At 28.4% G+C, this 12,954-nt stretch overlaps 1 protein-coding gene across 5 annotated transcripts; it reads right to left on the reverse strand.

Annotated features, from left to right (window-relative positions):
- Nucleotides 1-567: 567 nt before the first annotated feature.
- Nucleotides 568-5,077, reverse strand: LOC108475487 (uncharacterized). 5 transcript variants are annotated; one of them, XM_017777457.2, is made up of 19 exons: nucleotides 4,946-5,077; nucleotides 4,661-4,841; nucleotides 4,202-4,239; nucleotides 4,073-4,095; nucleotides 3,892-3,998; nucleotides 3,751-3,802; nucleotides 3,579-3,663; nucleotides 3,085-3,175; nucleotides 2,951-2,989; nucleotides 2,772-2,839; nucleotides 2,614-2,676; nucleotides 2,385-2,440; nucleotides 2,240-2,313; nucleotides 1,978-2,070; nucleotides 1,788-1,889; nucleotides 1,612-1,692; nucleotides 1,314-1,532; nucleotides 964-1,074; nucleotides 568-819 (listed from the first exon to the last, which is right to left on the reverse strand). In XM_017777457.2, exons 2-19 carry the CDS (start codon nucleotides 4,772-4,774, stop codon nucleotides 718-720), a joined length of 1,518 nt encoding a protein of 505 aa, XP_017632946.1. In that variant the 5' UTR covers nucleotides 4,775-4,841; nucleotides 4,946-5,077; the 3' UTR covers nucleotides 568-717. The 5 variants fall into 5 exon arrangements, with proteins under 5 accessions (XP_017632946.1, XP_017632948.1, XP_017632947.1 ...); XM_017777459.2 differs by having other exon boundaries at nucleotides 1,314-1,329; nucleotides 1,441-1,532; nucleotides 4,661-5,054; XM_017777458.2 differs by having other exon boundaries at nucleotides 1,314-1,368; nucleotides 1,441-1,532; nucleotides 4,661-5,054.
- Nucleotides 5,078-12,954: the final 7,877 nt, after the last annotated feature.

Below are 12,954 nucleotides of genomic sequence, written 5' to 3' on the forward strand. Positions count from 1 at the left end.
GAAACTTTATTTTGATTTAATTATACACATTTAAATAAATAAATACATCAATTTATTCTTATATTTCATAAATATAATTATATGTGTATACAATATATAAGCATAAAATAATACTATATAAATAATTGTGTTCATAATTTATGAGAAATAAATATATAAAATTGTAAAGTATAATTTTAAAATTATCCTAAATATAATTATATTGTTAAATTTAACCCAATTTGTTGAAATAAAAAATTATGAAAATGAGTAAATCGTTTTACAATTGTGTAAATGAATTCCACCTTCGTGTATTTGTGATAGAAACATTATCAAAATTAATCAGTTTCAAAGAAAAAAAATTATTTACTTGAGGGGTTCCATAAATTAATTTCCAGAAACCAAAACCCAAGAACTACAATTCCCGTAAGAACTTAATATGATTCAAGCCCGATACAGAGGAAAAAGAAAAGCAAAAGAGCATGCATGGTAATAGCACAGCTGCCAATTAACTTTGTGCACAGTTGTTTTTCTTTTTACCAGTAAGCATATATGATCCACAAGAGATGAGGCCCTGGTCAAAATGGGTTAATTTTTAACGCATACCATAACAGGTTTCTTAGTATTTAAATGTTGTATGGGAAAATTTTTACTGTCAAGCCATAAGAGTAATGTACATTTCTAGAATGAGTATTGTACTATATTTGTTTATATATGAAGGTAGTGGGTGATTACTGTTTACACCCGACGTTTCTTCTTCTCAGGAGTGTCATGAACCTGTGCTTTCATTCCATATGTCTTTAGCTGATAATTTTCAAAGGCCTTAGAAACTGCTCCTACCTACACACACACACACATATAGAGAGAGAAACATAATAATTAATACATATGCATATATATATATATATATATATCATCTAAATCATGGTAATATTCTTTATTCGTGGAAATTAAACATAATCAATTTAGGACCAATGACCATACCAGTTCAGGTTTCTTGGAGTATACTCTGACAATCATATCTTGACAAAATGCAGGCAGTAAGTGACTTATGCGCTCATCTCTTATCGGAAATTTGTAATCGCTCTCATAATCCTGAACAAGAAATCCCAACATCGCCGTTATCTTAAATTAATTTCAGTGTTATGGATAATTTTGAATCCATCACAAAAAACACAACTAGTTAATGTATTAAGGGTGCTTGCTTCATTTTGGGTTTTTTCCAACTTATAAATTGAGTATGCAGCTAGCACCATAACTCTACTTTGCTTAGCAATCATCATGGTGCAACAATATGGAAGTATGAAATATTTTGTAGGAAGTGGTGTTAGTACCTGGAAAAACTTTATGCTGGATGTGGAAATACATGCAAGGAGAGCCTCACCAAATCTGTTACAATGTTCAAGAAAAGGAAAAAAAAAAAAAAAGTGCAATGAAAACATTATGTTCTTCCGCAAGTACCTTTCGAGAGGGTTACTCCTCCCACGAGTCAGGTCGATTTTCACGATGCTCACAGAAATGTCTTCCTCATTCAATGGAGTGTCACCATTTTTCTGATAAGAAGATTACTTGTCATTACAGTTGGATATTAATCTTTGAGTAAAGAATCTAGCATAAAATTCTTTTTATCACCTGAGAGCAAACAATATCTTGAGGAGTGATGTCCTTGAAATGTTCTTGTTTGTCCTTTGGAACAGCGAACTCATTACAGAACTGCAAAATGTAATCAGCTGTTGAAGTGGACAATCTAAAAACGCTCTAAGAAAGAAAACCCTATTTGCTTATTAATAATGTTTCCTAAAGAAGACCTGGTACAGATCTCTTCTCCGGATGCGAAGGACCAGATCTCTGGCCTTCTTGAGCTCTTGTTTATCAGAAGTTTCAATTTGTCTTAATATTGAATCGTCCAACTGCAGTTGTTAAAGGGCAATTGAAGTCCTAGCATAAAAGTTGGAATGTTGAAGATTAAGTGTAAATAATGCTTTAAGCTCAATAGACCTTCCAAAATTTAGCTGGCTCTTGGATTGAGGCTGATATACTAAGTTCACCATTTGCTAATGTTAAAGCATCTACAACCATGAGTTCTATTGCCTGGAGGAACAAGGAAAAAAGAACGCCAAAGTGTCAAAAGTCTATTGCATTTACTATTTGTACACACCTGTAGCATTTACTGTTAAAAAGTTCAGATTAAAAAGCTCCAAATACGCCAGAACTAACATTTTGAAGTTGTGGACAAAACAGAGTAATTGCAGTTTGGTACCTTTACTTTAGCATGCGTATAAACCGTTCTATGTAAATCAGCTCGAGTAGCAAATAACTTGTGGACAGTCAGATCTGTCAGAAACATATATATTAGTTGAAGATTAATAGTTAGATGAAGATAATAAATTTGGACAAATACTAACAATCCTTGGCCCGGTAACATATCTCATCACCCATCACTCTCATTGTTTCCAGTAACCTGCAAGTTAAAATGAACATGAAGAATATGCACAACTACAAAATATGTTCAATAAACTAGAAAGCTCTGCGCTTTTGCAGATGCAGAAATGTTGAATTAGCTTGAAACTTAACATCCCACCAGAGTATGTATTAAACAAAATGATCATATGATCATTATACATTAATCCCTACCTTTGAAACTGAAAATTGCAGCCAAGGCCACAAGCACGAGAGTCACGTACAATATAGTCAAATCTGCAAGGAAAATGAAATTATTGATTCTACTTTCAAAACCACAAATTGTAGTAAAGTTAGAAATAAAACTTAATTATGGAAAATCGATTACTTACTTATCAACATCTATCCCATTTCGACCATTTGCAACAATGTCATACAAAAAACGCTTTTCATTCACAGTCTACATTAAACGAACTTTAAAATTGTGATGGCCAGGTAAATGATGATGAAACTAAAAACAGACGAGAATGTGAAAGAACAAACAAGATTTAGGTGAATTACGAGTAGTTACATTTTGTGAAGCATTTGCTGAGCTAGCAAGTACCATTTCCTGTCGAAATGGCAAAATTATATCAAGCCTCGCATTTCATGTAGCTAATTTTCATGTATATAATGCAATTGAAATTTCAAAGAATATAATTCAACCTTCACATTGTTAAGGATTGCAGCATCTATTTCAATGTGGTGCGCATCAACAATGTAATCAATCATCTTCACTGACATGTCCTCATGAGACCTAATAGATTCCCACAAGTAATTAGAAAAAAAAAAAAAAAGGGGGGTTAAAGCAATGAGAGATCAATATAAATTGTTATAATTTAATTTTTTTTTATTAGATTTAGATGCCCAACATGCGGTGCAGACTATGGAACATTGTCATTTATATAAGACAAGCAGAAGGTACACAAATTGAAATTTTTGAATGTTGAACATAACGAAGAAAAAAATTTAAGAGCTTCAAACTCGCAGGGCAGGAATAACTTCAACGAGAAAATACTAGACACTACCGAGATACAAATCACAATTTTATTCTTAGGATAATGAGCAATTGCATATTCACTACGAGAATGTAATGCACCTAGTGCTTACATCTGAGGCAAAACTAACAATCTATATCTAGAGTTGAATGTAAGAATCACCATTCAGATCCATTAAGAACCCGGGGAAGAAACTCGCGCTCAAACAGATGGCTGAATGGTCCATGTCCAACATCATGCAGTAGTCCTACGCACGTAACCAGAAAAAATAAGAAAAAAAGGTTAGATACAGAAACATTAGAAGAAAGAAAATATCAGTAACGAGGATGATTACCAGCAAGTTTTACTGTTCTGATATCATTACGTTCAATGTTGATCTCTGAGCCCTACAAGGATGCCGTGCGAATAAGGAGAATGTCTCAATATAATGGGAGATCAGAATGAGAACCACCAGACAGTGAAGTCAAGTTCGTACTTGGTGACCTTGAACTGTATGAACAGCTTCACCAGCCAGCCAATAAACTCCCAGAGAATGCTCAAAGCGAGAATGAACAGCTCCAGGGTACACCATGTGCGTTAGACCTGATAAGCAAGCAACTTAGATCAGCAAACCGATTTAAGTTCCTAAAAATCTGATGTAAGAAAGTTCAGCTTACCAAGTTGCTTTAGCTCGCGAAGTCTGCAGTAGACAGTAAAATCATCAAAAACATATAATTTCTAGTTATATATGAAAAAGGAGTGAAATACATGTGCATATTGTTCAAAAAAAATCAAATCAAGCTTGCCTCTGAAACTGCTCTGTGTCAACAAATTGTAAGAAGAACTGCATTAACAGTAAAGCAGAAAGTCATCTCAAGAAAAACTTTGATCATCAACAGTACCTTCAGAAAAATAATATCAAATTTGAGCTGTGTCCATATTCTAAAGTAGAAACTTCTAAATCTGTACAAGATATTCGTCATTCCTTCATAATTTTTTACTTGCTAAATTCTTTTAATTTATCTCATATTCTTCCAATTTGTCTCGACACGAAGATTCGTAGATTCCAAAGCTTATCTTTATATCTCCCCGATTAAAATCTCGTTTACTAGCTCAACCCAAAAAATCGTTTACCAGAGAAAAACATTATTATGACATAAACTAAATAATAAAATCCGATTTGAGACTATTTTACTTACCTAAATCACATACACACACACAAAAACACACGAGTGCAAGTTCGGAAATGGAAGTGAAGCTAATACCGGATCAAGGTAGATGTTGCCGTGGACGTTGTCATGGATGTGCTTCGAGAACCGTCGATCACGGCAGGACAAAGAGTACAAGCTCGTCACTTCCTCGTTCCCATTCGTTTCCATTATTCTCACAGCCGGAACCTCTCAAGGAAACGCAAATTACAAACGGGGGAAAACAGAGTTCAGGAAACTGTGAAAAGGATAGAAAAATTCAAAATCTCCGAGATTCAAATTCACTTTCTTTCAACAGCTAGGGTTTCAAACAGAGAGAGAGAGAGAGAGATGGTTACTCACAGCTTAGTTGGGAATATGTATGAGATGAGAAGCGAGAGGGTGAAGGAAAGCGGTTATTATAAGTTGAGGCAGGGAAGTTGGAGTGGAGGCGAAGTGAAAACGATACCGCCAAAAAAGCAATTTGTTCGTTACCACGTTCGGGGAGTCAGCGCGTGAATTTCACTATCCAATCATTTGAATGATAAATTCCCATCTTTTAAAATATAAAAAATAAAATTGGCAACCTCTTTTCTATGGAAGGCCATGAGTTAGCTACTAGCTGGTGTCGTTGATCTACGTCGACTACGATGAAAATACGGTTTGATAAGAAAGAACAGAAATAGATTAAATTTTCGGTTATTGTTTAGGCACGAGAGGTCGTAGGTATGTATTTATATATGTTAATTCGTATTCTATTTTAAAATTAATATATATTTTATAGACATAAATTTAATTTTATAATTATGTGAACTAATATAATACTATCTCATAAAAAGATGCGAATACTTCACATACTATGAATTAAAAATAATTAGGACAGCGGGTAATAATAACAAATACTATTGTATATGAATTAATCAATGTGTAAAATTTTAATGAAATGAATTATATAAATAATATTTTTAAGACGTTTATATTATGAAAACAATATACATATGAATTAATTATTAAAGGAAGAAGTTACTTATTATGAAAAAAAAAATGTCAAAAACTTAAGCCTTTTTAAAAGTTAAATATGGAAGTTCACTTTTAAAGTCATTTTTTATTCCTTTTTGCTGTAAACCCAGTGTTCCAGAGCCTATCAATCGATGTTGGAGTTGAGATTTTAAAAATAATATTAATTTTCTTTCATTAGTAATATAAGAGAAAAAATAAAAGAAAATTTATATGGCGCCGAAACACGTTTTCTTCATGACACAAATTTGAAAGATGAGACCATAAGTAAAAAGAAACTAATCATCGATTTTTTTAAATTATAATAATAAATAATAAATGTAATTCAACTAGTAAACACTCTTAACCATTAAGTTATCATATAGGGTTTATTGAGATTTTCTTTAATTTTCTAATATTTAAATTAAAGTTGGCACTTTTAATAATATAAAGAGTAAACTATAAAAATAATCATTTTTTGTCTCAAATTATATTTTAGTCACTTATGTTTGAAACGTTACGTTTTAGTCACTTACGTTATCATTTTGTTACAAAATAGTCACTCTACCGTTAAACTCCGTTACCTCCCTAATAACAATCCTATATGGCAGTTTGAATGAGTTTTAAATGTCAACCTGAATGTCCAATTGGGATGATAATAGTTTTTCAGTCAAAATAAAAAAAAAAACTAAAAGAAAAAAGAGACAAACGTTTTCTTTTCCAGTTCAAGGTGTAATTAATTTAAAAAATTTTAATTAATTAAATTTATTTAATTAAAACCCTATTCTCGTCTCAATTGAATATTTAAGTTAACATTTAAAACCTATTTGGACTGCCATATAAGATTGTCGTTAGGGAGGTAATGGAACTTAACAGCAAAGTGACCACTTCGTAACAAAATGATAACGTGAGTGACTAAAACGTAACATTTCAAACATAAGTGGCTAAAACGTAATCTAACGCAAATTAAAATGACTATTTTTATAATTTATCCTAATACAAAATCATTTTAAGTTCAACCAGGTATTTTTTTATTGAGAGTATAATTAAATTTACTATTGTAGTTAATATTTTTCATAAATTAAATAATAAAATTATTACATAATCTATTAAATTCAAAATAAATAATAAAAGTAATTACTAGTTTGTTCCAGTTTAGGGTAATATTTTAAATTTATTTTAATTTAGATGTCAACATATTCCAATATGAAGCAATTTGATATCCCTCAAAAAGAATCTACAAAAGACAATATGGACACCGTCACATCACTCTGATTTAAAGCAATTTGCAGCGTAGTCATTTTTCTTCACCTTTCAGACAGATAGAAAAGAAAAGAGACAATAGGGACTTACATGCCTCCGTCCTAATCCATTTGTGTGAGGCCGGGCACATGATTCATGGATTAACCCTTTTTTCTTGTTTGAAAGATTAAGCAATAGTTTTTGTTTTCAATACTAGAAATCAAACCTGTGACTCTAACCATTCCAAAATACCTTGGGAACATGAGCAAGTGTTGCTTTCAGATGACAACGTAAAGATTATTGAGTGCATCCATTATTAGATTATCGGTGCACACAAAGGGTATGTGTGATTGCTTTTTCATTGTGTTTGTGCTTGTGATGCATTGTGATCCGTGTGGAATGCGGATGATGTTACCTATTTCGACTTTGTTTTTAAAAATGAGGCTCTATTTGGTTCAATCTTCGGGATTGTTCTTTTGATTAGAGGTGGATTTTGTATGTATTGTGTTGATTTTTTTCCAATGATAATAAAAACCTGATTTATACTGTTGATTAATTGGCATGACTTGCTAAGAAAAATGAAGTCATTGGCCCACTTTCTAGATCTCCTTCTCATGGTGTTTTTCCCTTAATGCGTGTATTCGTGAGAAAGCTGAGCACTGAGAGCAGCAATAATAGTAAAACAGATGATAGACCTCATCTGTTGTATCAGCACCATGATGAGCTAGCGAGGGGCTAAGGGCCGTATTCTGTTCATGCACCATGATGTTGGCAGCTTTTACCACATTTTCAATATTATGAAGACGGTTCTTCCATTAATAATCAATTCATGCAGCACCAAAATCATATGCGCACAACATGATTATTCAAAATTTAATCAGATTTAGGTGAGTTTAGGTAAGCTGTAAAATGCAGTACGATGTCTTTAATTTATTTTTTATCTTATATTATAATATAGTTACAATATTTAATTTTTCTATCACCGTTATTTTTACATTAATCACAGATGAACGCATCGTCAATTTAAATTTACCATTAAATTCCACTACTTAAAAATGCATTCAACATTTTCTGTCTACTCTCATTTCCTTGAATTGCATTACATCGTGCCAAAAATTTAGTTCCATCCCTAAAAGCATTGTTACTCAAAATTCATCTTAAAAATATCACAAGAGTACCTATTAGGCCACTGACTTGGGTTGGATCGAGTGTTGTGGATCAACCAGTAAAGAATTCAATGCTCCTTTACGTGAAGTCTCAAATTTAAATTTTATGAAAAGAAAATAATATTGACACTTCGTTTAATTCACTGGAAATGATTTTAAGAAAATGATTTTTTAAAATATTAATATGTTTTGGTATTTAAATAAATTTGTGTAAAATATTTTTATTATTTGATAAATTTCTTAGAAATATTTCATAAAATTGTTTTCAATGAAACAAACATACATTTAAGATTTTTTACCTTTTCATTATTTAATTGAGTTTATTTTATATCTATCCATTTATATTTTACATTGTTTTTTGCATATATTAAAAATATTTTGTAAAACCCAAGTTCATTACAACGTCATTGTTTAATTACATTAGTACTAAATGAGTGTTTTTATTTAAAATGTGACACCAAATTAAAAAAAATAATGTTAACAATTAAACTTGATTTTTAAATCTAAAAAGTAGAGGACTAAATTCTTAAAATAAAAATACAGGGACTAAATTCTAAATTTGTGAAGAGTGCAAGGACTTATGACATATTTTAACCTTTATACTACAAAATATTTATTATTAATATATTTATAATTGTAATAAATATTTATTATTAAAATATTAATATTGCATATTTTCAATAATATGTGAAGAATATTATTTAAAATTATTATTTTTAAAATTTATTATTAAAATGAAATTGAAATATTAAATTTAATAAATTATTTATTATATGATTAAATATTAATAATTAAATATGTATGTTTAATAATATTAAAATTATAATATTTTATATTAATATTTTAAATATTTTAAAAATAAAAATAAATTTTATTATTAATATAATATTATTAAGCTTGATTTAAGTTAATTTTGTATAAAAATAAAATTATCCGCAACTTTTTTGGAAAATGACTTACGCTTTTCAAATGGGTAAATTATTTTACAAGAAAAAATTATTTTCCATTGACCTGTAAATTCTTTTCCATTAACTAAACTATTTTTCATGAAATAAATAAAATAAAATATAAAAATATTTTCTACAAATAATTTGTGATGAAATAAACAAAACCTAAAAGAATTTATCAAATTTAATCTATTTAACTTCAAATTTACTTAATGGGGAAAGTAACTGCCCTAACACTCAAAGTCCGATACACACAAAAAGATATATGTGGGACAAATTTTATTTTATTTTCTGGTAAATAAAACAAGGTAATACAAAATTAATTCCTAATCACATTATCAAAGATATAATTATCTTTCAAAATCACATTAAGCTTCAAAGGGAGCTTCTCAAACATGTGCAAAGTTTCGCTCCTCATCAAAGCCATTTTTGCCAAAGCATTTGCTACCCAATTAGACTCTCTTAAAATATAATTTAAGGATCACTTCTCTTCAAAGGCTAGAATTTGTTGAATCCTTCTTAGTAGAGAACTTTTTGGACTATTAAGCTTGCTTTCACATATAGAGATAACATTTTCAAGGTTAAAGACTAAATAATGACCTCATCATATCCTTGTTTCTGAAGGAGCAGAAGCCCATCTAATATTCCTCATAGCTCAGCAACCGCTGCTGTATATTTCCCCAAATGCCGATTATATCCTAAGATCCACTTTCCTTTATCATCACGTATTACTCCACCTGCAGTAGAGAAACCAGACACAAAGTGAACAACATCGTCAGTGTAAAGATAAAAACACCTACCTGAGTTCTGAGGAACAGTTGACTGTTTTGGGCAGCACTCCAACGCTACATTATGATTAGAGGAAAAATGATTTGCCCAACTATAAGAGACACTGATCGTGTCCTTAGGACGCATTGAAATCCCTTGAAAGATGATCAAATTTTGATTCTTCCGAATGCGCCAAAGAAGTATCCCAAAAAGGCAAGCCCAAGTTGAATCTCTTGTGCTGACAGAAGGATAAGAATGCAAATTCGAGAACAACCATTCTGAAATATTACCAGTGAAGAAGCTATCGAAATGATTGGAAGGAATGACTTGTTTCCTTTGTAACAGAGCAATCCCCAAGAGTATGAAGAATATCCTTCGTTGAATGACCACAGAGATGGCACGAAACGACTTGCTCAATACCTCTTCTAACCTTTTCAGAATTAGTTAAAAGTCGCTGCTTAAAAACTAACCAAATAAACTGTCTAACTCATTGTGGCCCTGGAATTTTCCAAACAATATTCCGGATCACAGTCCTTCGAATTCCAAGACTCCTCCTTGAGCATAAAGTAAGCACTTTTCATATATATACTCTAACTTGATAACTTGATAACTCTAATTATGGTTATTAATATATTTTACCTTACTTATCATATATATACTAAAATAAAGTTAGGGTTTTAAAATAATAGTTGACATTTGTCACAGTAAAATTATGACACATGTAAATTACAAGTTGTTTCTGCCAATGATTAATAATTAATGTAAATAATCGAAAAATATTGTCATAAACGAAATTTTTGGTTTCTATACTTTCTGCAGCTAGTCTAATCAGATGATATATGGGTTTGATTGTATATATTAATTAAATATAATAAAATTATTTTATAATTTTATATTAATGTAATTTATGATTGATATTATAAATAAAATTAAATTATTTTATAATATTTTTATAAAAATATTATCTTAAATTTTTATGGATATGATATATATAATTTCTTAAATTAAACACAGATGAATCTTATAATATATGTTTAGATACATTAAACAAAAATTAAAGTCATGCTAATAAGATGTAAAATTATAGTTAAAATAACTTTGTTCAAATTATTTACATTGATTTATTAAGTGATATATATGTGTTTAACTTTATAATTCTAAACGTTTTCTATAAAATAATTTCAAGAGTTCTAATTTTAAAAACTATTTTAAGCAATAAATGTTTTTAAAAATATTTAAAATGTCATTAACTTATTTATTAATTTATATATATAAATAAAGGAATTATTAGTTAAAATATATAGAAAAAACATAAGAGAGAAGGGCTAGTGTTGCACAAAGGAGAGAATAAAGGATAATAATGAAACCAATATTTATCATATTAATTATTTTTTTAAATATCTCAACTTATCATTTTAAATTTGTTTATTTTATCTCATAGTAAAATTATTCAGATAACTTCCATTTTTAAAAATAAAGTGTATTGATCAGTTTTTTTTGGGATAATAACTATGCATGTAAATAAAATTTAATTTAAATATACATTATTTCTGTTTAAATCATTATCCAACAAATCAAATTATTGATATTTTAATCTATCAATTTAAAGTATTGATATAGTTTTTTTTAAGCTTAAGGAGTAAAAGTTCTTAATTTTTTCAAAAAATTAATTAAGCTCTTCATTTTTTCACTCAATTGAGCACTTGAACTTTCAAAATGCATAAAAAAGACCCTCAAACTTCTTTAAAAAAAGCAATTAAGCCCCTACTTTTTTTCCTCTCAATTGGGTACTTGAACTTTCAAAATACATTAAAAGGCCCTCAAAATTTTTCAAAAAACATTTAAGCCCTGCTCTAATTAAAAATTAGAAAAATATAATAAATAATAAATTTTAGAAAATTATTTAATTTTAATAAAAAATAAAAAATATAAAATTTATTAAAAATAGAATTTTTTATAAAAATCATAAAAATAAAAAATTTGTAAGATTTTATAAAAATCATAAAAAAATTAATGACCTCTAATTTTTTCAATTAAAATCATCACATGTCATAACACAACAGTGACATGTGGAAAAAATGATAAAAATAAAAAATAAAAGTTATAGAAAAATTATAAAATACTTCTTTTAGTACGATAATTTTTATAATTTTTTTATAAAATTTATATTTCTTTACATTTTTATAATTTTCTTACTAATTTATAAAATTTATAATTTTTATATTTCTATATATTTTATAATATTTTATGATTTTTATAAAATGTTACAATTTTTTATTTTTACGATTTTTATATTTTTTTCTAATTTTTAATAAAAGTAGGAGATTAATTTTCCTTTTGAAAAAATTGAGGGTCTTTTTATACATTTTTAAAGTTAAAATATCTAATTGAGTGCAAAAAAATGGTAGGGGCTTAATTGCTTTTTTTGAAAAGGTTTGAGGACTTTTTTGATGCATTTTGAAAGTTCAAGTATTCAACTGAGTGCAAAAAAAAAAAAGTAGGGGCTTAATTGTTTTTTTTGAAAAAAATTGAAGGCACCCTTAAACTTTTTTTTTATGTGACTTAAAACAATTGTTGTGGCAAATTATAGGTGTAATTGCTAACTTTTAATTAATTTTTAAATGGATAAAAATTAAATATTATATTTAAATTTTAAATTTTAAATTTTTAAATGAATAAATATTTATTTAAAATTTTAATCTGAACTACTTAAAATTAATAATGTTTGTAAAATTTATTTTTAACAGTATTTTAATTTTTAAATATTTTTTGACCAATCTAATTAAAATTTCAAACATATTTGTTCTCTTTAAGAGAATGCTTAAAACTACTTATAACCCTCCCCAACCCATAAATAAGAAAATAATTTGCTTCAATGCATTTGAACCCACGTCTTTCTACATTGACAACAATGCCCATACTAATCGAACTAAGACTCAATCGACTTTTTTTAAATCAGAATATTTTAATTAATTCTAATAGGCAAAAATTTTAGTCAATGTTTTGAAGCTGCTAAGCATAAAAGTTCTAAATAAAAATTTCTTAATCTATATTTACTTAATTTGAATTTATTACTTAAAACTATTTTCTCAAATATATATTGAACACTTTTCATAAAAAAAATCATAGAATTATAACAAAATTGGTTTTAAACTATTTTTAATAATTTTTATTTATATTCTTTTTGGAAAACAAATATTTTTCTTATGTTTAAAAATAAAAATTAAATGAAGAAATGGGAGAGTGCCACTTG

The sequence above is a fragment of the Gossypium arboreum genome, chromosome 3, assembly GCF_025698485.1.
Source record: "Gossypium arboreum isolate Shixiya-1 chromosome 3, ASM2569848v2, whole genome shotgun sequence".
Classification (NCBI taxonomy): Eukaryota; Viridiplantae; Streptophyta; class Magnoliopsida; order Malvales; family Malvaceae; genus Gossypium; species Gossypium arboreum.